Here is a 23,257-nt window from a genome sequence, read left to right as displayed (position 1 = left end):
AAAATGTGCTCAGACTCTAGCTAACACAAATATATGGAAAATTAGAATTATGTTTGGGAATTACAGTGGAACGCCTTTTGCTCATACTTATATACATTACCACATCTATTTGATCAAATATGCTGTCCCAGTTGGACAAATCATTGCACTCGCATTAAAAAGGTTCAGGATTATGAGATTAGTACTGTTTTTACTTACACTATTTGAAGCATAGCTTTGTTTGTCTCAGACTAAAAAAAGACAATTTCTGCATTTAAAATATGCTTTTTCTTTAAAAACAAAAGTCATCATTCTTGACTACTTAAACATTAGATGATGCTCATACTGCCTTTTTTGCCTTGTCATCCTAACAGCAGCATGAATGTCACATTAACAAGTATTTAACCTTACATCCTTTTCACTGCGTCTAAATGTTTTTAAACAAGATCAACAAAACAAATAAATGTGATTATTCTACAGTCCATTGTAAAAGTGATGACCAGTAGTTCACTATGTCCATTTCAGACACCCCATCCTCCCCCTTCTTATCAAAATCAGGCCCAGATCGTTCCACTTGGTATATAAGTCACTGTGTTGGAGACAGTGCAAGCTAAACCTAATCTTTTCTATTTTGGACCCAGTTAAACAGTTTTAATCACAGACATGTACACTGTTTGAAACTGCAGGGGTTTTTTTTTTATCACACCACTGTTATTATTATAGCGGACCTAAAACAACCATTACTTGATATAAGCTAAATGAAACGGTGAAGGGTTCAAGGTTCACCCAAAATCACCAAAAAAGGAAAGGGAAGGACCTCTTTGAATTCAAAACTCATTCTTGGCCACCGGGGGCAGTGTTCTCTATGATTTGGGAAGCCTCGTGGTCTGTGAGAAAAAACATGTTTCGCTGGTTTCAGAGCACGTCTTTTTCCTTTCGGTGCTTTTGAGAGATATCCTGTAAAGTTCCTGTAAAATTGAAACAGGAAGCATTCTGGTTAATTCTTAATTAGATAGTTTCTATTTTTTTTATTTGCTCATATATGTTACAAGTATGCATATTTTGTCGTATTGCTCCATAACACATTTAAACAGAATACTGGGTGGATTTAGTTTGTTATTGCAGCTGATCATCAAATAAGGCATTTTATACCTCATGCTACCTGATATAATAGCCCAGTAACAGCTAATTAAGGCAAGGTGTAACTAAAAAAAAAAGAAAGAAATAAACTTTACAGTGATAAGAAAAGAGTATTTTGCTCTGAGGGGCAGGCGGTAGCAAACAAGCAAGAGTGTTTGGGAGTGTTTTATCAAGACATCCATCTATTGTGATTTATATAAATCTGACTAATCGCATAATCAGCTAGACTGATAATGAGGAAATTATGAGCTAATTACGTTTCACAGTTTTCCAAAGTCCAAAGTAATCGGTCAAATAGATCCGTTGTCTGAATAGTGACAAATAGAATATAAAAGGTTAAATAGTCATTAGAGTAGCACTACCCCGACAACAATTTCAGGGTAGTGCTACTCTAATGAGTAGTCTAAAAACAAATGTCTAAAACATTTCTTTTTACTCTTTCTGTGCGTGCAGTTGTGAACGTATTTGTTTTTGTTTTTTTCCGAAGGCCCGTGAAGGCATCATTAGGATGGATTCTCAAAAGCCTGGTACGTAAACGTCTTTTGCGCTCACTACCTACCCACGATGCAGCGCGGTCGCACACAACATAGCCATCTTGTCAGGAGTGACTGAGTGAGGGAGGCAACTGTAGACGCTGTTTAGAATATCATTTGGGGGTTTTTTATTAACGCGTCATATTTAAGAGCCCCTTTCTCCCTCAACCGTAGTCAGCGACGGAGTGAGTGTCGACAACGAATGACTTTGAGCTGGTGAAGCGAGAGGCTACGCAGCGCCGCTTTCAGAAGGATGTCTCACATACTTATTCCGACGTAGGGGGAGTGTGCAGCAGCCAGTTGGCTTGAATTGTTAGCTAGCTCAGTGAGTGGAGGGCTACGGGCCCTCCTCAGCTTAAAGTAGCCCCTACAGCTGGGCAGCCCACTCTGCGACAACGGCCGCTCGACAACTGGACAACCGGGACATTAGCGGGCCGAAAGCCGCGGATCGGTCACCGCACGGGCTGTTGGTAATCGTGTCTGAAGCCCTGCTGCTGGACAAGACGACACGAAGTGTGGCATTGCGTTATGAGCTCTTGAAACGCAACAGGAGTCCGAGAGAGGAAGAGGATGGCGCAGATACATCTTGATTACAGTTAGGTAGGCTAAAAAGAAAACTAGCTCCAGGTCTGCTGCTTATTATGCTCTAAGCTTTTAAAAGCTGCAGCCAGCTCGCCCCTTTTTGACTGAGGATAAACATAGCCATACGGGACTTGGATTCAGGCTGTCAATATGTCGAAAATGCCGGCCAAGAAAAAGAGCTGCTTTCAGATCACAAGTGTGACTCAGGCCCAGGTGGCGGCTGTAGGTGCCGCCGACGACACGGAGAGTCTGGACGATCCAGACGAGTCACGGACTGAGGACGTGTCGTCGGAAATCTACGACATGCCACGGGCTGATTATGAGCCTGCGTGTGACATAAGTTCATCCGAAGAAGCTCTGAATAATGTTGTGGAGCCAGAGGCGGTCGGAGTGATGCCACCATCAAGCGTACCTCATGCCAGTCAGCTGTCAGCGCTGTCAAGCAACCCCTCTGGGGATTTCAGAAAAGTGGGAGTGTCTGGTTCGAGTCAAGGTGGTCAGCAAGCACCGGGGATTGGCGCTGGGGCTGGTTTACCCCTTATCACTCAGGCTGGGCCAGTGCAGCAGCAGCAGCCTGCTTCTGCAGCCAGCGCTGGGCCAGCGAGTGCGTCAGTGAACACATCCCAACCTGCTGCAGTGCCCAGTTCAGCTCCACCTCCTGCCACCTCCACGGTGAGTTGCTCCTCGCGGTTCAGGGTCATTAAACTTGATCATGGTACTGGAGAACCGTTTCGGCGAGGCAGGTGGACGTGCACGGAGTTTTATGAGAAGGACTCTGAGAGCTCTGTTGTTGGTCGGACTGTGGATAGCATGAGACATGCCAACACAGCACTGGACCCTGCTGCAGACAGAGACAGTGGGCTCGGGCTTACAGGAGGATCTGCCGCAACCTCAACAACGCCCTCGAGTCATGGCTTGGGCTCCATGGCGGACTCTTCTCTCTCTTCTAGTCGTGTGCACTCGGTGGAGGCGCAGCCACCGCAGCAGCAAATCCACCATCAAAACTACAGCGCCCGCCAACAAGGTGTGAGTGGGTCGGTCACGCACAGTTCTTTCTCCAGGCCTACGGCTGTTCCGGCTCAGCCAGCAGTGGCAGGTCTGCAGCCTCTTGTTCCACAGAACCTGCTGCCTGTCGAGCAAAACGGCCCACCTCAATCCGGTGTCCTCATACAGAAGTCTCCCATCATGCCTCTCTCTGTCCAACCAAGTCCTTACCCTCCTCAGCAGCAGCAGCAGCAGCAACAACAGCTTCCTGTGGGCCAGCACCTGGCCGGCCAATCACCTGGACTGATGCAGAACCAGGCAGAGTACTATCAGCAGCACCACTCTGCACCCCTGCCACCAGGGCTTGCCTCAGGCCAGCCCCACCCAGTGTCCAGCCAGGGACAAGGACCCACTTCGGTGATGCCTACAGCCTCTGGAGGGGCATCTGCGCCAAGTCAGGCTGTAGATGTTCTTGGAGCAGCAGTAGGAGGAGTACTTCTACCTGCTGGACAGCCAGCTCCAACTGTCTTGCAGCAGCAGACTGTAGGGATGGGAGCTGCTGGAGGCCCCGTATTGGTTGGTGGATCTGCTCTGAAGCAGCAGACTGTGAATCTTTATGCCACCGCTGGACAGCCTCAACCCCACGGCCACCCTCCATCCTCTGGTGTACAAAACGTGCCTGCCATTGCAGTGAGTTCCAGTGTGCCCCCCACTGTGCCCACTGTTGTGCCCAGTGCCTCCAGTGCAGCAAAGCCAAATGTGACAACCCCGAGTTTGCCTCCAGGTCAGATAGCCCACAGCAACACTGCAGGGGCTTTGGGGCCACAGGGCCTCCCAGTGACTGCATTTGGTCAGGTGGAAGCTGGTGGTGGGAGGAAGTCAGATGGAATCATCAACATACAGTCTCCAGTTGTCTCTGTGAAGGAACCAGCTAAGCCCTTCATGCCTGAGAGCCTGCAGCTCACCACTCCGACTGTCAACAGCATATTTGCAATCCACATACCTGTCGACGGGGAGGAGGACAGGTAATATATTTCCAAGTCTTTATATTAATATCCCTATCCCTGTTAAGCTTCACATCATCACTGCTGATCCTCTCTAAAACTACCCGTAATGAACACCGCTCAAAAAATCACAATGACCATGCAAGGACTAAACATGCTTAATTTAGTCCACAGCAGGGGAGAAGTTTGTCACACGTTTAGCCATTTGCAGAAAGATGAAAAGCCGTAACAAACAGCAGCACTGTGTGCTTGTTAATACGGACAGGGTTTTCCCCGTAGTTTCAGGGAGGTATTGAGGAAGGGGAGTATGACGAGGAAGAGAGTAGTGGCACACAGGAAGGAAATATGTTTGCTGTTTTAATATTGGGGCCTAAAGCAGTCAGTGGAGTGTAGCACACTTCCCCAGCACAAGAAACAACTTGTTAAATACACATGGCTCCTGTATCACAGTGACTCTGTGACTCCTTGTGTGTAAGGGTGTGTGTGTACGTGTGAGTCTCCAGCTTTTACTCCAGCTATCACCCTCTAGGACAGTGTGTGAGGTGATGGCCTTGGCTGCAAACCTCACAGATGTTTTGCTGGTTGCTACTATGTGTAAGGTTAGTTCAGTGTTCAGTTAGCCAGGCTAACTGAGGCTGCACTGCACATGTACAGCAGATTTTATTAAGTCAGGTCCTGTTTTAGAAAATCCGTTCTGATACAAACATAATGAAGAGTATTTTATTTTTTAAATGTATTTTGGGGGGGCATTGCTACAGTTAGCCCCACCAGGTACTGCTCACTAAAAATGTTTAGAGAAGTTTTGGGCATTTACATTGTTAAATTTGTGATGTGGTGTCACATAAGGAGTCTCTTTGTAAGCAAATGTCATCTACAAAAGATATCACAATTGCGCATGATTTGATTTGTGAACTAAAAAATAGGAGTATGTGAAGTTTGCATCTCTTCCAGAAATGATCTTTCTCTCAGTAGTAGATGGCACACATGAGCGGAAATGATTTAAAGCCTGAAATCTCTCAGTGGTTTCCATTTACAGTCTTAGAGATGTACCAGAATGTAGACCAGACAGGATACGCAGCCTGCAGAGCACTGGCACTACTTTCTTTCTTCCTCTCGAGCTGTATGTTGAAGTGTCAGTTTGTAATGTGCACTTCAAGGAAGTTTAAAGTGCTTCGATGACTTCTGTCATTTCTGTGACTGGCTTTTATTTTGTTTTATTTTTTAAAAATCCTTTATTTGTTTACATTTTGGCACTTATAAATCATTTTTGAATTATTTATGGATGTTATTTCTAAATGGACATCGGAGATTATCTTACTAGATACTGATGAGTCTGTGTCACACAATAACATAAATACATTTGCACAGATATCACTCATGACATCGAGAACAATTTATTTTCTTGATGCAAATGATTGCAATTGGACTCAAAAAGCCTTCCAAACACTTTAGCTGCCACTATGAGAAATACATGTCAGCTTTTGACTCATATAAGCATGTCCAACCAGCAAGCCAAATCATACAACTTAAGCTTTGTTTTATCAGTTTCACGCAGTATCTCTGCAGTATGTGTCCATCCTGAAAGTCTTTCGCACCATGAGAGGGAGATGAGCTTCGCAGGTTTATATTCAGCTCTTCACTTGATCTGTTTAAGTTGTAATGACCACAAGCCAGTTATTTTGAGTGCACTTTTTTAATATCAGGTGACATTTCAAAGGTTATTAATGTCTGTGATAATGTCACTCTCTTCGGGCGCTAGATTTTTGGAGCACCTATAGTTTGCTTGTGAGAAGACCGAGCTCCCGGGGTGATAAGAGCGGGGGTCTCTTACGACAGCCAAGCACTATCAGACACTGAGCAGTAGTTTTTCCACTGTGCCCCTGTTTTGCCGATAAGAGACCTCACAAAGGGGCGTGTCAACCAACTGTGCGTTGTCACGCAATGGCCCCTTTCTTTTGCAATGCAAGTTTAGGCTAAATTACCCTGTTCTGTTTAGAGCCTTTGGACAGGAGCAAACATACATGTTTCATAGTAAGGGTTCACACTCATCTGTAAGTCATTCAAAACACCGGCTAGCGTACTGCTCTCTGTTGGTGTGGTCAGCATGCTGTCTGCCCCTCTGACTGACAGAAGAGGCATCACAGTTGCTCACGTACAGATGAAGTGTTGAATGACATTCCTTTACTGCAGCAACTGAGTTAAGCACAGAAGAGGAGGAAGAAGTTGCGTACTGAAACCTGCTGTGCCTCTCTTTAGTAGGCATTTTAGCTATGCCTGGCACACCTCCCTCCTGTAGCTTTAAAAAAAAAAAAAAAAACATGTTTCCATTCTTAATTTCTACATTTCTACTGCACTGTTTGTTTCTCTCCATACTCATGTGTCAAACAACAAGAAAATTCATGCTCATTAAACTTTCTCTTTTTTTCTGTAGACACAAATTAGGCTTTTTATTGCCAAATAAACAGACTGTAGCATAAGTGTGAAAAAAGTGAGACCTTTCCCGACTCTCTTGGTTGACTCACCCCGTGGAGTGCCTGCTGTATGAGGTATTTTGGACAGATTTTTGCACAAAACTCACTCCCTAGTGCCTATCCTCAGTGCTTTCTCTTCCTCTCCCAGCAGTAACAGTGAGCAGCGCTAGCTAATGGCAGCTCAGAAATGATAAGGCCACTATGGAATAAGTCATTCATTTCAACAAAAGGCAGGGTGTAACTGTCCAGTTACAGTGCCAATTCACATCAATCGCTTCTGCAATGCACTTTATTTAGTAAGATCCTACAATATTACAAAAACCCAACAATCAGACGACCCCCTGTTAGCACTTGCCGAAAGTGGGAAGTAGGGCTGTGCGATATGAACAAAATCTCATATCCCGATATAAGAATTCTATCGTCCTGATAACGATATAAATCACTAAAATGTAACATTTTCTGTAAATTCTGTGAATCTTGGGCAGCTCGACTTGCGGGAAGTGTTTCCAGCTGCGCGTCATGTAGCTGGAGTCGAGTGTTTTAACCGATGCATGAAACTCGACATTTTTAGACATAAGTTGTAACGGCCGACGTTTTCTTTGTGAGTATTTATTACACAGCGTGCTGCGGGGAAAAGCCTGTTCTAACGTTTGAGTCTAAGGTTTGTTTTTTAGCACCTGACGGCTCTTTTTTTTTAACTTCTCATCTGTAAATAATCTGCTCTTTCACGTGATTCAGTTTATTTTGAAAAGTCTCAACAGGATCTTGTGCTTTATTGTGAAAGGTTTATGTGGAACATAAACAAGCGGACACGCGATGGCGTTACCGTCGTTGTTGCTAACCACAACGCATAAAAACAGGCGCTTGTCCTTCAATAGTGTGGTTATATTAAATATAAGAGAAAGAGACAACTTTAAGAAATTAATATAGCCACTACAGTGAGCATCAAAACGATGAAAAAATATTGCCGTAAACAGTTTATTTTGCGACACCACGAAACAAACGATAGTGTAAAATGAAACGATAGATGTTTTTATATCGTCATCCGATATATATCGTTATATTGAACAGCCCTAGTGGGAAGGAAAATTTCCCTTTGAAACAGGAAGAAATCTCTGGCGAAACCAGGCTCGAGCAGGGGAAGCCATCCAGCCCAACCAGTTGAGGGTTAGGGGAAAGAAGAGCAAAACAAGACTAAGACATTCACAAGGTGGTTTTCAGTATAGTAACGTATACTTCTTTGTGACTAATGTCACACTGGGGATTGACAGCAACTATTCACCAACTGGTCATGGAGTACATACGTTCGTTTAGGTACAGGTGGTTACCAGGGGGCACTGATTGACCTCTAGGTCAGCATGACTGGGGCTTAGCAGTCAGTTTCACTGTGACTATAATCGGGGACTACACGTCTTTCCTGACCTGTAGTTACCACTGATTGTTGATCGGTTTGATTGGGGCCTTAGCCATCTTAATATATCCATTTGTACTAGATATGTGTAACATGTATACAAAAGTTCAGGGTCTTTTGTATGTATGATTTTTATGCATGCAGTTCATTAAAGGTTTTATTAGTAATGGCAGCTTTCTTTCTTATGCTGAGTGTTAATATCAAGTGTCTTAACACCTCCCAATAAAACATGCATTACATAGTATTTATTGCATCTTTTAAAGGGTTATAGACTTCATAGTGCAGAAACTGGAAAGACTCTTACATTTGTCCATAGCTTCCTTCCCCCATTTAGTTTTGCTCACAAGTAATTAAAATAAAACAATGGCTATATATACTCGAGACTGAAGATGCTGTTCTCATTTTTAGAATATGGTTTTCTCAGCTTAATGTTTCCCAGATGGCTTCAACAACCGAAGGCATAAAACAACATTTCTGGATTGCCATAATGTCTTTGCCGTACTCACAGAGGGGGGGATGGCTGCTATTTTGCAAACTCATCATAAATGTATTGCAACTGAAGTCTGTATGTAATTGAGCCTCATGCTGGGGGGGCATGGTTTATTGTCCTCACATAACGGGAGCTTATGTAAGATCAGACTCCTTAGGAGGTAGGAGAGAGGAGGGGAGTCCAGGTTTGCGATATAGTTACTGCCACAGTGAATTGAGAGACTGTGCTCGTGTGGGTGGATAAGAGGTGTGTCTTTAAGGGGATGGCTGGACTCCATGAGCGCTTGCGTATGTGTGCACAAGTATCCATGCTGGGGGTGGACGTGGATAAGAACTGCTTATTCATTTTTAGTCATAGTGGAAGTGGTAGCTCTGTGTGTGAGAGTGAGTGTGACACAGAGACAGCATGTACCACAGGGTCTTTCCCTCCCATCGCTGACCTCTCCTCTAACTGCTGTATCCTGTTTTCAGTCACAGTCGCTCACACTGCTCTCCACCTTCTATTCATTTAATATTCCTTAGCTGACTCCCTGCTTCCTTGCTTCATATCATATGACATTTGGTGGGTACATTTTATCCACAGTGCTTCACTGAGGTACAAGTCAACACTTAAAAAAAAAAGTGGCTTTGATTGGAATGAAAGTTTTTAATCTGCCTTTCGGCTGTAATACCCTTTGAGCTGCACAGCAGCGAGCAGTAGATCTACAAGTATCTTTATTTGCATTTAACATCAATGTAATACTCTCTTTTTCTGGCTGTAAATATTGAAATGGAGCCTCAACTTTAGGTGTGTGTTTCTGTGTGCACTAGTCAAGTTGTTCTTCCTCTATGACCCCAGCCTAATCTCAGCCTTTGAGTTATTTTTATAAAAGAAGGGTGTATTGTTCTAGTTTGACCGGCACTATTAGTCAGTATGTCTGTAGGCTTTGCTGCAGTCATCCACCCCTCCACCCCAGGTGTAGAGGCTCAGAATCCATGTTGACAGGTTGTGTTTTTGTTTCTTTTTTTCTTTGAGACCAGTGGGATTATCTGAAATAATGCAACGGTCTTCTTATGTCAGTCTCACCGGTGTAGAAAGAAGGCTAGCATGTGACTCGGGCGTGCAAAATGTCAGTTTTATGTGTGCAGCCATTAGAGAAGCAGGCATGTACGGATTAAAAAGAACTGATAAGATTGGAGGGGTTGTGTATTTTGGACTCAGTTTTTAATTTGCATCCCACCTGAAGCTCTTCATTTTTCTCACAAGCAGAACAGCTTCACCAAGTTGGTCCGGTGTTTAACTGGGGATGTGCTGTACTGTGTTATAGATAAGCTTAGCTCACAGTGTTCTTTTTATCTTGCTTGTGGAAAGCAAAACATTAACAAGTGACACAATAATTGAAAAAGTCTTTAAGCAGTTTTGTTCTTTGGTCAATTAAATACCAGCTTCTTTTAGCCCAAGTCTTTTAATCTACACATATATCTATTCACTGCTGCTGTCAGTTATTTTCCACTACATACAATTTAGTTTTCCTGTGCCTGCATGGGCTTCCTCTGGGTGCTCTGTCTCTCGGCTGTGGAAGGAAACCATACTTGTTGGGTTAATTGGTGATTCTAAAGTGTGTGTAAGCTTGTCTCTCTCTATGATTGGCAACCTGTCCAGGCTGTACCCCGCCTCTCAAACCCAAGCTGAATAAGTGGTTCAGAAACTGGATACAATCCACTTTAAGATCTACGCATGTGGGATATGTTTAGATACTCCTAAGGCTCCATCTAATACCAGGAACTAGACTCTGGAACTAAAAGTTGTTTTATTTTTTAATGTGCTATTTCCTCGCATCTCTAAAAGTAGCTTGATAAAAGCAGATTTAAAAGTGTTCGGTTACTCTTGGGGAGTGCCCTAAAAGGAGCGACAAGATCAAAAAAATGCAACTACCTAGTTTTGCTATGCTAAACATGAGGTTATAAATTAGTTTGAACGCTAAAATCCAGGTTTCCAGTCTCCTCTGGTAGCTCTGCTGTAATCGTGCAGTTGCTCTGGGTCCTTCTTGCTCTCCATCTCCCTTGACTACAACCTAAAACCTGCTGAAAGAAACCTCACGAGGCCACTGAAATCTAAATAGTTTTGACCTACTTGTGCTGTGTGGCAGATATATGGATTTTGCTGAAAACCTGATTCCTCATGTGCACCAACAATGAGAGCTTTCAACAGCCCCTTATAGCCTCTCCCTCTTCTTTGTGCACAACTTGCCTCCAGATTACTCTACCTGTCCAGTTAGTACCAACACTACCAGTTTGTTAGTGATCCCTCAGCCCCCTTTTTATAAACTCAAACACTCTCTATCCATCCAATGGCCATGTTTTTGATGGAGGGTAGAAAGGGGATGATTTGCACTGCAAACAGAAGAGCAAACTTCCCCACCTTTGTAAAACTCTGTAGCTCATTTGGCCCCGGTTTGAAGTTTCGGTGCTTCTGCTGTGAGGGGGACCTTGAGTGAACCATGCCGCCTCTGCAACACCTTGACTGGAGAGGAAAATATCTAGGTTGACACCTTTTTGTAGTCTTCGTGTTTCCCTCTCACACTTTTGCTCTTTGATATTTTCTCCTCCTGCACTTCTGCATGCTCTCGCTCTCCAACTCAAGCTTCCTACCCCGCTCCCCCTTTGCTTCATCACTTAAGGCTGTTGTGGGTTTTTCACATGCTCAGCTACTTGGCAAGGTTATTAAGAGGTTCAACACCGTGACCTAAACCTGCAAACCACTGGTTTGCAGAAACAAGGGGGGGGGAGAGATAAAAATAAATAAATAAATAAAGAATGCACGTGTCATGCCCCAGCTTAATGTGTGACATCAACCAGCAAAAATGCATCCAGGAGTTATTTTCAGATTATTTCCTGCCGCCTGGTCATACATTAGCTTTAGGGTCGTCTCGAGCAAAGCCTGAGCATGTGCAACCTTCTTTTTTTCAATCAGGTAACCTTGTGGGATCTCAGAGAGTGGTTAAAAAAGAGGGGGGGGGTTATTTTCATTGTGTGTGCACATCTGTTGGGTTATGTGTTCCCTCCTTTTGTACGACACACACATATATATATACACACACACACTCTGGATTTTGGGGTTTATGGAGGAGGCTGCATGTTCTCAGCTGCTGAACACGGTGACTGTCTGGTTTACAAAGAGCAGCTTTCATAAAGGGATATTGACATGTTGCCTTTTAGACTGACAAAGACAGCCTTTGAGAGTCGAGAGTTTGCTACTTGAAGACAGAGAATGATGACTCTTCTGGTTCTTACCTCATTCATCAAGAGGCTACCCAACTCCAAGTCATCTGACCTTGTTGATTTCAGTCGATATAGGACTTGTGCAGAGCTTTAGCCTTGAAAAACTGAGGTTTTCCTGTGGAGGCGTGCCTGGCACACGTGTGTGGGTGTGTGTGTACAGAGATTTGCAGGCCACAAAGTAATATTAAGCAGAGCCAGAGCTAGTGAGAGTGTTAAGTCATGAGGTAATGTGACAAAGGCAGTTTGTGCCAGAAATTTCTAGGAAAAGAGCCTTGGCTGCTATAATATCCACACACATGCTGTAAATCTACACTTTACTGTGCGTGTGTGTGCACGTGCAGTCAGTGCGCATTTGTGTTAGTGTGAATGTGAGAAAGAAGCAGTCTTAAAATGCACAGACTGAGAGTGAATGAAGTATATCTGTGTGTCTGTGTGTTGGGATTGGGGGGGGGGGGGGGGGGGGTACGGGGATTTCCTTTGCCTTCCCCTCATGCATGTGTTGTTAGAACACAGTGTACTTGTAGCTAGTTACCAGGAATATGGGGGGTAGAGTGAAATTGAATAATGTGATTGTATTTGACTCAAATTAACCAGGAATTGATCAGGAAAAAGATCCAGCTTCATCCTCATCAATACCGATATTTGATCATGTAAAAAAAAAAAAATCAATATTCTGTCATATCAGCCGATTATTTATTTATTTATTTATTTATTTATTTATTTATTTAAAGACACAAACTGTTAACAGGTTCTTCTAAAAATTGCCCACCTCTGCTCAGTTACAGTCGTTTTTGTGGCATTTCAAACACGTCTTGACATGAGGAAATTTGTAGAGTGCCCCCTGGTGGGCTGTCTGTGCAGTATCCATACGCCTGGCATGATTGAAGGGTGTTTCTCGCATCTCTTTTTTTGCTTTTTAAATGTTCATTTATTGGCCATTGTAAATGCAGATACAGATAACATCAGCCCAGCAATAAAGCAGTTGTGCTCGTGTATTTGTGTGTCTATAAAATTTGTTGTTGTTTTTTTTGTTTTTTTCTAAGGTTCTTAAAAACATTTTTTTAAAGGTCTTCCCACCAGCAGAATTTGAAAACTGCTTTCTAGTGTCATTAGGCATAAATACCACTCTGTTCACTGGGAATCCCTGCCATTCTTGGAAGATGCTCACCATTCCCGTCACATCTACTCTCCTACGGCTGCATTGCTAAAGATAAATTGGCCAAACGTTTGGTGTCTGTCAATATCCTCCATTTGGAAAGATACTGGCCTGTTAGCAACTGCAAGGACATTTATCAGTGTCAGTTGCAGATTGTGTCACGTTAATTTTACACTGGATATATGTTCAAAGATAATGTGAGAAGAAGCTAAGCAACTAACAGATATTTATTTAAATTAACATTTTAGCATTTTGCACTTCCCTTATTTCTGATCTGCAGCGTAGCAAGTAGTCATGTGTTTCTTCTGTTTTTGTTTGTCAGTGGTAGTTGGCAGAAAACATTTGAGTGCATTCTGGCAATAGAAACTGCATTGTCAGGTTTTTATTGGCTCAGAATCGTCTCCAGGAGATGATTATGTAAGCAAGGATAGTCTGCTTAATGTCTGTTCTGTTCTGCTTGCCTAAATGAAGCCCCGATTTAAAAAAGGCTATTTAAAAATGCTAATTTTACTAATTAAACCAAAACCTTTGTTATATATCATCAAGGAAAAGCATATATATTTTTGAACTAGAAGTAGTTGCGCAAGTCATTTGAGTTTAAAATATATGAAATATTCTTACCATCCCTCGTCTGCACATGCACAATTCTACAGTGACGTTCAAATATCCAAGACAAATGATGTGTGTGTGTGTGTGTGTGTGTGTGTGTGTAATCAGGGAGTACAACTGAGTGATCAGCATGTTGACGGTTAAAAGCTGGAGGGAGGTCCTTAATGTGTTTGAAGCTGTCCCCACCTTTGAACATAACTTCCTGTGTTTAATTGAAGACCTCAGACCTTTGCTTTACTCTCTTTGAATCTTCCCATTAAGACTAAGAGCCTTAACTCTAGTCATGTTTACTGCTAGAGAGTTTTGAAGATGTGTGAGAAAGCATTTGTAGGAGTCAAACTTGAGTCTGTTTTCACTGTCGCAGCTCTTCACTCTGTCTCTGTCTCTTCTCTCTTCCCTGAATGCGGTTGACACAGGAATCCCTCCAAGGCTTTCTACCAGGCCTTCCAGTCTGGCAGCAGATTAAGAGACTCAAAGGCGCACATTGATAGGTACAGTACTGGATTGGTCCGGGCAGGCCTGCAAGAGTGTAACATTGTGTGTGCAGTGTTCAGTAGCAGCGAGCTTTGCTTTTTCCACGTGCATGGATTGAGTTTGGAAACGAAGCCTGGCTGCAAGCGCAGGATTAGCCAGTAGATTTCTCAACCGGCATCTCTTCGCTCTGTTATTTATTTATTTTTCCCACTGCTTCTCACTAGCAAATTAACGCAGTCTCTTTTTAAGATGTCATATATTGTGTGTGTGTGTCACTTAAACGTTGAAATTTTTCAGTCGGCCACTATTAATCCAACAGCTGACTGTGTTTCGTAGTGCAAACTCTAGGATAGTCTGGTAGTGTACACAGTTGTTGATCACAGGAATGGAGATGTCCACACTGTAGCCTTCTTCTGTAATGCTAAAGAGCAATATTGTGCTCTCAAACATCAAATACATCTAACAGCGCTTGACACTTCTAAATGTCATTCTGGTTTAAGTATTGTGAAGTGACAACAAAGAACATGAAACAACTCGATCAGAGCAGTTCTGCAGACTGATAGGACTTTTAAGCTGATGTTCATGGTTTAAACATGCATACAGTTCCGTGTAAAGCAGTAAACTGGTCTGGTGGCTCAGAGATGACTCGAAGTTCAGCGAAGTTTATTTTATTTTATTTTTTTTTTAATTCTTAGAAAGTGCCTCAAACTATGAAAACAATCCAATGAAAATACTTTAAACTTGTTGTTTCAGCTTTAAAGTGGCTAAAAGAGGCGTGAAGAGTGTGTGCATGCTCTCTGCAACACTGGAGTTAAATATGAACCTGAGTAAAGCCAGGTTTCTAGTGCGCTCTTTCTGCACTCTTTCCTGCCAAATGGTTTTTATTCACGGTTACATTTTAAATTCATCATGAAATGATTCATTTCCTACATGACAGCGAGGTAAGTAGATGGCGTAGCGAGACAATCGGAGGGGCGAACATTTTTCTGATGCCATTTACAAAAATGAAAAGAGAAGCACATGAAACCATATCTCAGTGACAGGAAATGAAACTGTTTTAGAGAAATATACAGCTTACACACAACCAGCCGCTGAGGAACTACTCGCTCACACACATGTACGCACACACACACTTTCATGCACGTGCATATACAGTAATGTCAGCCCTTTTGGCGCCTTAGCTGCTTTGATTTAAATTTGAAAAGATAGATCAGCGTTGTGGTGGTGTTATCCAGAGTGTGATGCTGCGTGGCGTGCACGTGATTTCTACTCTTGGCTGAAGGCAGCAGCAGTGTAAGATGGCACAAATGTTTCGCCCCATGCATTCTTTTTTTTTTTTTTTTTTTTTTTCTTTCTTCTTTTGGAGCGCCGTTGTTGTGGGTACATTGTCCCATCAAGGACTGCTTTTGTTTCCTTGGATGCAAAGATAACCAAAGTTTTGTTTGATAGATTTGGGCGATGGCCGTTTGACACGTGATCCGACTCTTTTATACGGTTGGTTTGGGATGATGTGTGAGGCGACCAGATGAAGGCGGAGAAAGTGAAAAATTAATATCCTGAAGGTCTTTTTTTTTTCTTCACCCGTGTGTTGGAAATGATGTTCCAGATGACACCCATCCGCTGGAATAAGACCACATGGGCTGCTATATCATAGCATCATTCCTGCATTTCTTTTTGTATAGAAGTGAAACCATCCGTTTCATGTTTGTTTACAGAGAACTGTGCCTCATCTATACTTCCCTAACATATGCAACCCTACCATAACTCTGCTTTGTACTTTAAAGGGCCGTTTACATATGAAGCACTCAGGCCAAAGACAGTCAGCAACATAATTTAGGAGGGTTCAGAGTAAACTTCTTAACTTCTTGGCAAGTGATTGACGTGACTACCAATGACCGCGATTGACATATGAGGGGGTGGTAGAGGGTTACCCAGCCAACCAGAGCCTTTTGTCAGCTACTGACCAGTCGTAAGGGCGATGGTGGAAATGCTTCCTGTGTGGAGGCCTGTTTAACCTGAAAAACCTCCTCAAAGTAGATCTACATCAGTTGTATAGGAAATTCACCCATTTGATCATCTCCATGGGTCACATGTTCCCAACAGAAGAACGCATGTAGGGTCGCCTCTGTCTCCTGCCAGGTTTTTCATTTTGTTTACTTTTTTCTTTAATATATTTTTATATTTCCAGAAGAATCTGTTTTAGAAGAGCTTAAAGGCATGGCACCTATTGACCCCTGTCAGACCTGTGGGTGTATTATACAGATATTAGGGTAAACACACTGATACATTTGACAATATCAGCCTTGTTGAGTTATCAGCAAATAGAATGACATTTACAGATAAAGAGAGCAACAAAAACTTGATGTCTTAAAAAGGAAAACGTCTCGTCAGCTGTCAATTTATTTATTTTTTAAATATCAGACCTGGTTCAGAATATTTACAGTTCCTGGTATCATTATCCATTCATGACCCAATATGTGTTCATTTATTTTTGCATGCTGCCAAAATCGATCAACACATTTAAAAATGTCGTTAACCACCAAGTCAAATAAAGCCCGTCAGCTTTCTTGGGTAATAAATATATACTGCTGCTTCATAATTACACCAAAGCCACGCTCGAGTTTTGAGGCTTGCTGTTTGGTTATAATTATAGCACTTCCTCATTTTGTTCTCTGTGGCGGACTGCCTTCCTACAGACACAGCTGTCTAATGTAACTGTGGAAGTTCACAGGTCTGTGATAAAAATGAAAGTAAATATTTGTGTGGTTGCAGTACCAAGCTGCTTAGAAAGAGAACACAGATTTCCCCCTTTAAATTGGGGGCGTCTTGGGGGCATGACACGAGAATATTGTCCCGTGCACCTGTTGTCCTTGGGCACATGATCAGCCTCGCCTTCACCTCCCAAGCTCTAAACTTGTATCATCATGTCTCTTTTTTTTTTTTCTTTTTTTTTGCTAATGTTGCTGAAGGAAACTTAGTGGTCTTAAATATGGCAGCAGTTCTTTCAGGGAGAAGGAATGACAACTATTTGATGTGCAGATGACTTATGCATGCCCGCCGCTCCACTTGCCCTGGTACTAGTGTAAACCTCTCTAGCGCTAATGGACTTTTTATTGGCATTCCTGTTTTACAGCTAGCACTGTAAGGGAAGCTGCAAACTTCTGCCGGGAGCTTATAAACTTCAGTCCTGTTGGTGTAGAAGGTGAAGTTTATAGGAGCGATCGGTTGTATAATCAGCGGCAGAGTAAGTTCAGACCCTCATCTGAGCCCAGCCTTTAGGCCTCCGGGATTTGACCCCACATACATCAGCGGTCGTACAGTGCTCGCTTTGTAATGCTGTCAAAACGGAGGAGGCGGCTCCGCCGAGCATTTAACGTGATTTGGTTCAAAGTCAGGCGCTCAGACTAGTTCTTGGCTTTCACAGGAGCTCTAGAGACTTAAACAAGATCATGTGTATCAGCAGAGCTCGTACCAGTGCTCCAAAACACTACTGATGGTGCAGTTCCCAAAAACCAAAAATCCCCTCCCTCCCTCAGTGCCAGTTGTTCTTGGAAGTTTTACTTCGAATACCAGATGGTCTCCTAATATGGTTTTGACTTGTTGTGAGTGTTTTGTTTTTTTTTGTTTAGTTTTTATACATGCCTGCTTCAGTCTGTATGTCCAGTCATAGTTGAGAGGAGCTGCCCAAACCATCATGACTTAATAGAATCATATTTACCCACTTGTTCTGACAGACTCTTAATAAAGGTTGATTGTATTATTGTTTTCCAGTCTCCATAGTTACAGTTTGCTGGCTTGTCACATGTTTCCCCTGACAGTGCACATGGGGTTTTTTAGAGTTTTCCTGGCCGTTTTATTCTCTGATTTGATTACAATAGTCTCAACCCAGCTCTCTGAAACCAGCTGGAGGAAACCCCAGGAGAAAATGCTTCATACCCCCCTGCTTTAATTACAATGAGGTCATTTAAAGGCACTACAGAGGAGTATCACATTTAACCTTGGATGACAGTAGAGCTGAAACCAGGCTGGAAGTTAATCTGCAGCAGTTTTGATAGAATTTGCACAATATGGCTCCCTCCATTAATAATTGTTCTGCCATGTGAGTTGTCACATGAGGGTTGGACCCAGGTTTCCACCCAAACTGTAGATTTATCCAGAAAATATGGAAATTTACTGTATCCTGTATAATCCACAAAGCGTCTGGCCTTAGCTGTGAACATCTGTCATCGTTTTCCTGTCTCATCCCCGTCACATTTACAGTTTTTTCACATCAGTTTTATCAACTTGACTTGCTTTTCTTTTAAGAGATTATATCGGCTCTTCTTATTTTGTCTTTGGCTAGTCCAGTTGAAATCCTGCCGTTCGTCTTTCTCAAAAGTAGAACTTCATGCGTGGGTATAAGCAAACTTTGGGCTCTAACAGATTCAAACAAGCCTGTATTTATACATGTGCAGCTGCAGAGTGTGATCCTGTTATTAGCAGAGCATGTTTTTGTTTGCTGTACTATCTGAAAACCACTGGTGAAGCAACAAGGGTGTAACCCAGCGAGTCCATTAAGGCTCAGTATTTTATAGACTGAGAGATTCCTCTAGGCACAGGCCTATTGAAAACTCCTGTTAGGGAGGAAAGCTATAGGAGGTCCTGAGTGCGGCACCACGTCTAAATTAAAGACACGTTTGGTACTGGGTGAAGCTGATGTTATTTTCCTTGTTTAAAGTGTTTTGCTTGTATAAGCACTCATGGTGGGGGTCACATAATGTCTGAGGGAACGACATAAAGAGACGTTAATGAGCGAGTGCTGAATTTTATTTCGTGAAGTGATGGGCGTGATCTGCGCCTCTAGCCATGATTGCACCATGTGCATCTTGTTCATAACATCTGCATTTTTTTAATTTATTTTTTTCCCCCGTCATTGTGTGACATGCTGGCTTGGAAGTGGTGTTTGACATTATCATATCTGGCAGTGACCAGAGGTAGGAGTGGAGGACAGGAGTGTGAGTGACGGTGTTTCCCAGCAGCAGGAGTATGGGGAACATTCCTTCCACAGTACAGCCTGCTGATAAAGATCATCCGAGTCTTTCTGCCGGCCTCTCACACCCACACTAGTTACATGTAGAGGAACAGAACAACAGTAGGAGTCTACATGTATTTGAAGGCACCTTAGTACCGCGTGGTGGCAATGATTTTTTTCATAGCTTTTTGTTGCAGGTGTAAATCTGCATCTTATTACAGCTGAACTGATCCTTTTGTTTGTTTATGAGATCAGGAATCTTACTAAGACACTAAGTGATAATTAAAAATGAAAACACTGCTATAATAAGATTTTTCACCAAAGTACAGAGTTAGAAGATATGCAGCTGGACAGCTAAGCTCATCATGTCCCCCTGGTGGAGAAAGTATGTAATAACATCTTACTGATTTCTTAAAGTGCTAATTTCTACTTTCTGTATTTATATTGTTTGACTCAGCTAGAGCAGGTTTGCATGTTTTAGTTTCACCATTTTCAGCTCCTCTTAAGGATGAGGCCAACTTTGATTGGTTCCCTCCCACAAACAGCCAGACCTGTTTATGCCTCTGACATGGCACAAAGCTCACCTCATTATTAGAAACTTTAAACATCATTAACTGAATATATAAGAAATAGAAATAAATTCCTTATTTGGTTACTTATTCTTATCACTGATCACCGGGATAACTTCAGTGATAGCAATGTCTGTAAATCAATCCACAGTTAAATAATTCAGCGATATTTCGAATGTTCTCAATAAACCAGTATATATGTTTATTCCCATGAGCAAGATGGAAGATATTAAACAAAGTTAATGGAACAAATGTGGATGGGGGAGCTGAATCCCAGAGGAAAACTGGGTTATTGTGCAGCTGTTGCACATATTCTGCAGACACAGCATATGCCTGCTTGTGTACAGCTGCCTCTGTAACATTTGGATGTAACAGTGGGGGATAATTGGTTTGATCAGCAAGTATAGCTTGCAGTGGATCAAAATTATATTTTAAAGCACGTTCCACCTCGGCCATTTAACTTGCACTTGTAGCCCTGCCGAGCACAGTCGCTGCACTTATCATTCACTATGAAGCCATCAGAGCCAGAAATAATTTCAGACATGTGTCCCCACCTCCTTCAGCTCCTCGCACTTCTCCTCCCATCGGCTCGTGTTTCATTATTCTAAATGCGGTCACAGTTGCCCAGCTAAACCGCCTCCGGTAGGCACCGATGACCTTCTGTGCGCTGCTACCGGTGGAGCTCCAGCAGCGCCATGCCGTGCACGTTTTCCTACAAACCACCGGGCTGCCCTGGGGACCCGACCCGGCTCGCGAGCTGCGATCCGCTGCCCTCCTACCGCACACGCCGCACGTAAGAGCGCCGCTCCTCCTCCCCGCGTGGTTGTAGCTGTGTCTTCACGTTGTAATGGATTTACAGGAGTCAGACCAAATAGCGCTTAATCATAGCTACACATTGATGTGAATCTGGGTGCATGAATATTTGTTTCCAGCGGTGGGGTTAGCTGGCAGCTGCCTTTGGAGATTTATCCGCACGGTCCAGTCATCATGGCTGTTAAACAAACGGATGCATCATTCAAACAAACTTGAGCCTGTTGCCGGGGCCCGGTCTCGTGTCATTTCTCCTGTAGGAGGCCAGGCGTAGATGTGAGAGTGGTGACTGGTGCTTTTGTGTGATCTGACCTAGATGCCTGAGGCGCCTTGTTTGACTGGTCGACCACCAATGTGTCATCTGGTTTCGCTTTTTATCTGGGGTTCTGCTTTATTTCAAGTTGGATTAGTATTTTTGTCCATTTCAATAGAAGTCAGTATTTTCCATGTTTCCGATGTGTTTGGGAACACAAAAGCAGGAAGAAGTCAAATATAGAAAGTAATCATGATGCGATTGTTTGTGTAACTGTACTTTATCTGTCTTTTCTTTTTTTGCAGTGCCTCTGGAACCAATGTTGTTGCCATTGATAATAAAATTGAACAGGCTATGGTGAGTATTCATTTTACCACTAATCATATATGCGTCTCTTTTAAATGAAAAGCTTAGGAATGAGTTCAATGTAGAGAGTGTATACATGTAATAAGACAATGGCTCCTACCACTGGTTAGTTCCCACTTCATGTTTCCCTCTGCTCTCCTTCAGGACCTGGTGAAAAGCCATCTGATGTATGCAGTGCGCGAAGAGGTGGAGGTCTTAAAGGAGCAGATCAAGGAGCTGTACGAGAGGAACTCTGTGTTGGAGAGGGAGAACGCCGTGCTGAAATCTCTGGCCAACAGCGAGCAGCTATCTCAGCTGTCCACCCAGTCGACCAGCAGCTCGGGCGCCGCGGCTTCCCAACCAGGACTCAGCCAGCCTCAGCAGCAAGCCCAGCCGCCGCTTCAAGTTCAGCCTCCATCGCAGTCGCACCCCCAGCTTCAGCACCACCCCCAACCCCAGCAGCTCCAGACTCAGCCGCAGCTCGATCCCAGCCAACAACTGCAACCCAACGTCACCTCTGCTTGAAAGCGCATCAAAAACCAACAAAAGAAAAGCAGAACAGCATCTTCTCTACAACTTATTACAATTAGTGTATGTGAACTTCTTAGCCACCAGCTTGACCACAAAGAGTACAGTGCTTCTGTGCGAGTGTGAGTGTGTGTGTGTGTGTGTGTCCGAGTGAGGAAGCAAGACTGTGAATTGGTGTTAGAATGTGTGCGTGTATGCATCTGTACTGTGGGCCTTTCCAGTGTTAATGCAATCATCAAGAGTGCAACAGACGGACTGAGACAAAGTGTTCAGAGTAGAGTCGGGGAAGGTTGAGGGTTTTTTGTTTTGTCTTTTTGGTTCTTTTGTTTTTTCCATTTTGGCTGTATTCCCAGATTGGTTAACAGCTGGGCTTGTAGAGAGGATGTCTTTTCTTGGACCGGGCCCGAGCCAAACCAACCTGTGACCTGACCCGAAACCAGTAGTTGTTGTTGTGGAAAGCGAGGGGTTTGCCGGACAGACGGGGAGTGATTGTCAAAAAGAGAGCGATTATTTTTTTAAATGAGATAATTGAAGGGGAGGGGTATTTTTAGCCTTGCCGTTTCATGTTGTAAAGAAAAAACTGGGAGTGTTTTTTTTGTTTTGTTTTTTTTTTTTTTTTTTTTTTGTTTGTTTTTTTTATTTGTTTTTTTTATTTGTCTCCTCCTCCTACTCCTCCTTCCTCGGAGCGCCACGCCGCTGCCGTTACTAAGTCCAACTCTTGCATCACTCTTTTGAGTTCTACTGTTAAGTGTTTTTATTTATTACAGGGCTGCTATTTTTCATAAATGAACAATTTAAACAACAAAACCTATTTAACAGGAGCCCAACGACTTGTTTCCTCTCTTGCTTTTTTTCCCCAGTGTTTGAACAGATTGGCCACACATCCCAGACAACAGCTTTATATATTTGTGAAATGCCGACAAACAGAGAAAAATTCTGACAAATGTTTAACACTAACCCAGATTTTTAAGGCTGCAACTGCCAGTTCGTAGCTCAGTCCAGATCCAGTTTGAGTGTATATTTTTGTATAGCATGATGGACTTTTACCCACCGATATCAAATCTTAAGGCCTCCGGTGAAAATTTGATAGGCAAAGGTGAATTAGTATTGCCACGTCCCCTCACTCACTCACATTTTAGTTCTCCATTGGTTTTCCTGAAACGGGGTAGGTGGGTGGGGGCACGGGCACGGTGGCAGTAGTGAAAACATGTACTTTGTAACCAAAGATCCAAAGCTGTGTAAATGTATTTTGAAATGCACACACACCTTTTTTCTTTTCTTTTTTTTTTCTTTTTTTCCCTTGGTTCTCATTTGTTACTTCCTCCTTCACAGAATATTTTTGTTGCTGTTCAGCATGTTCTGCATGATCTGTAATCTTCAAACCACTTTCTTACCTCATTTTTATTCAGCACTCTTATTGTAAGATAGTCTGTGAACAGTGTAAATGGGGACGTGGGGGGGGGGGGGGGGTAATGATGCGCAACAGCGAGCGGAGTAAAATAACCTAGTGTTACCGACACTAGTCACAGCAAAATGAAGTGAGCCATGTTTTGTTCGTTTAAATGGTGTTTGAATTTCATATGCCAATAGTTTTGTTACATTGCAAAATTTTAATGTATTTAAATAAAAGCAATATTCAGATTCCAAA

General features: G+C 42.9%; 1 protein-coding gene across 2 annotated transcripts; it reads left to right on the top strand.

Moving 5' to 3' along the window:
* The first annotated feature begins 1,687 nt into the window (after window positions 1-1,687).
* Window positions 1,688-23,257, top strand: LOC101472026 (TSC22 domain family protein 2). Of its 2 annotated transcripts, XM_004570478.3 has the most exons (4): window positions 1,688-4,243; window positions 14,036-14,110; window positions 21,042-21,093; window positions 21,247-23,257. In XM_004570478.3, the coding sequence occupies exons 1-4, from the start codon at window positions 2,385-2,387 to the stop codon at window positions 21,604-21,606; spliced, it is 2,346 nt and encodes a 781-aa protein (XP_004570535.2). In that variant the 5' UTR covers window positions 1,688-2,384; the 3' UTR covers window positions 21,607-23,257. The 2 variants fall into 2 exon arrangements, with proteins under 2 accessions (XP_004570535.2, XP_004570536.2); XM_004570479.3 differs by lacking the exon at window positions 14,036-14,110.

The sequence above is a fragment of the Maylandia zebra genome, linkage group LG18, assembly GCF_041146795.1.
Source record: "Maylandia zebra isolate NMK-2024a linkage group LG18, Mzebra_GT3a, whole genome shotgun sequence".
NCBI classification, from domain to species: Eukaryota; Metazoa; Chordata; class Actinopteri; order Cichliformes; family Cichlidae; genus Maylandia; species Maylandia zebra.
This window is presented reverse-complemented; position numbering and strand designations above follow the sequence as displayed.

Excerpts from the sequence above, each read along its gene's own strand:
- LOC101472026 (XM_004570478.3), top strand. The coding sequence starts at position 2,385 with ATGTCGAAAATGCCGGCCAAGAAAAAGAGCTGCTTTCAGATCACAAGT. Across the intron at positions 4,244-14,035 it reads GTCGACGGGGAGGAGGACAG|GAATCCCTCCAAGGCTTTCT; the intron begins GTAATATATTTC and ends CGGTTGACACAG. Across the intron at positions 14,111-21,041 it reads TCAAAGGCGCACATTGATAG|TGCCTCTGGAACCAATGTTG; the intron begins GTACAGTACTGG and ends CTTTTTTTGCAG.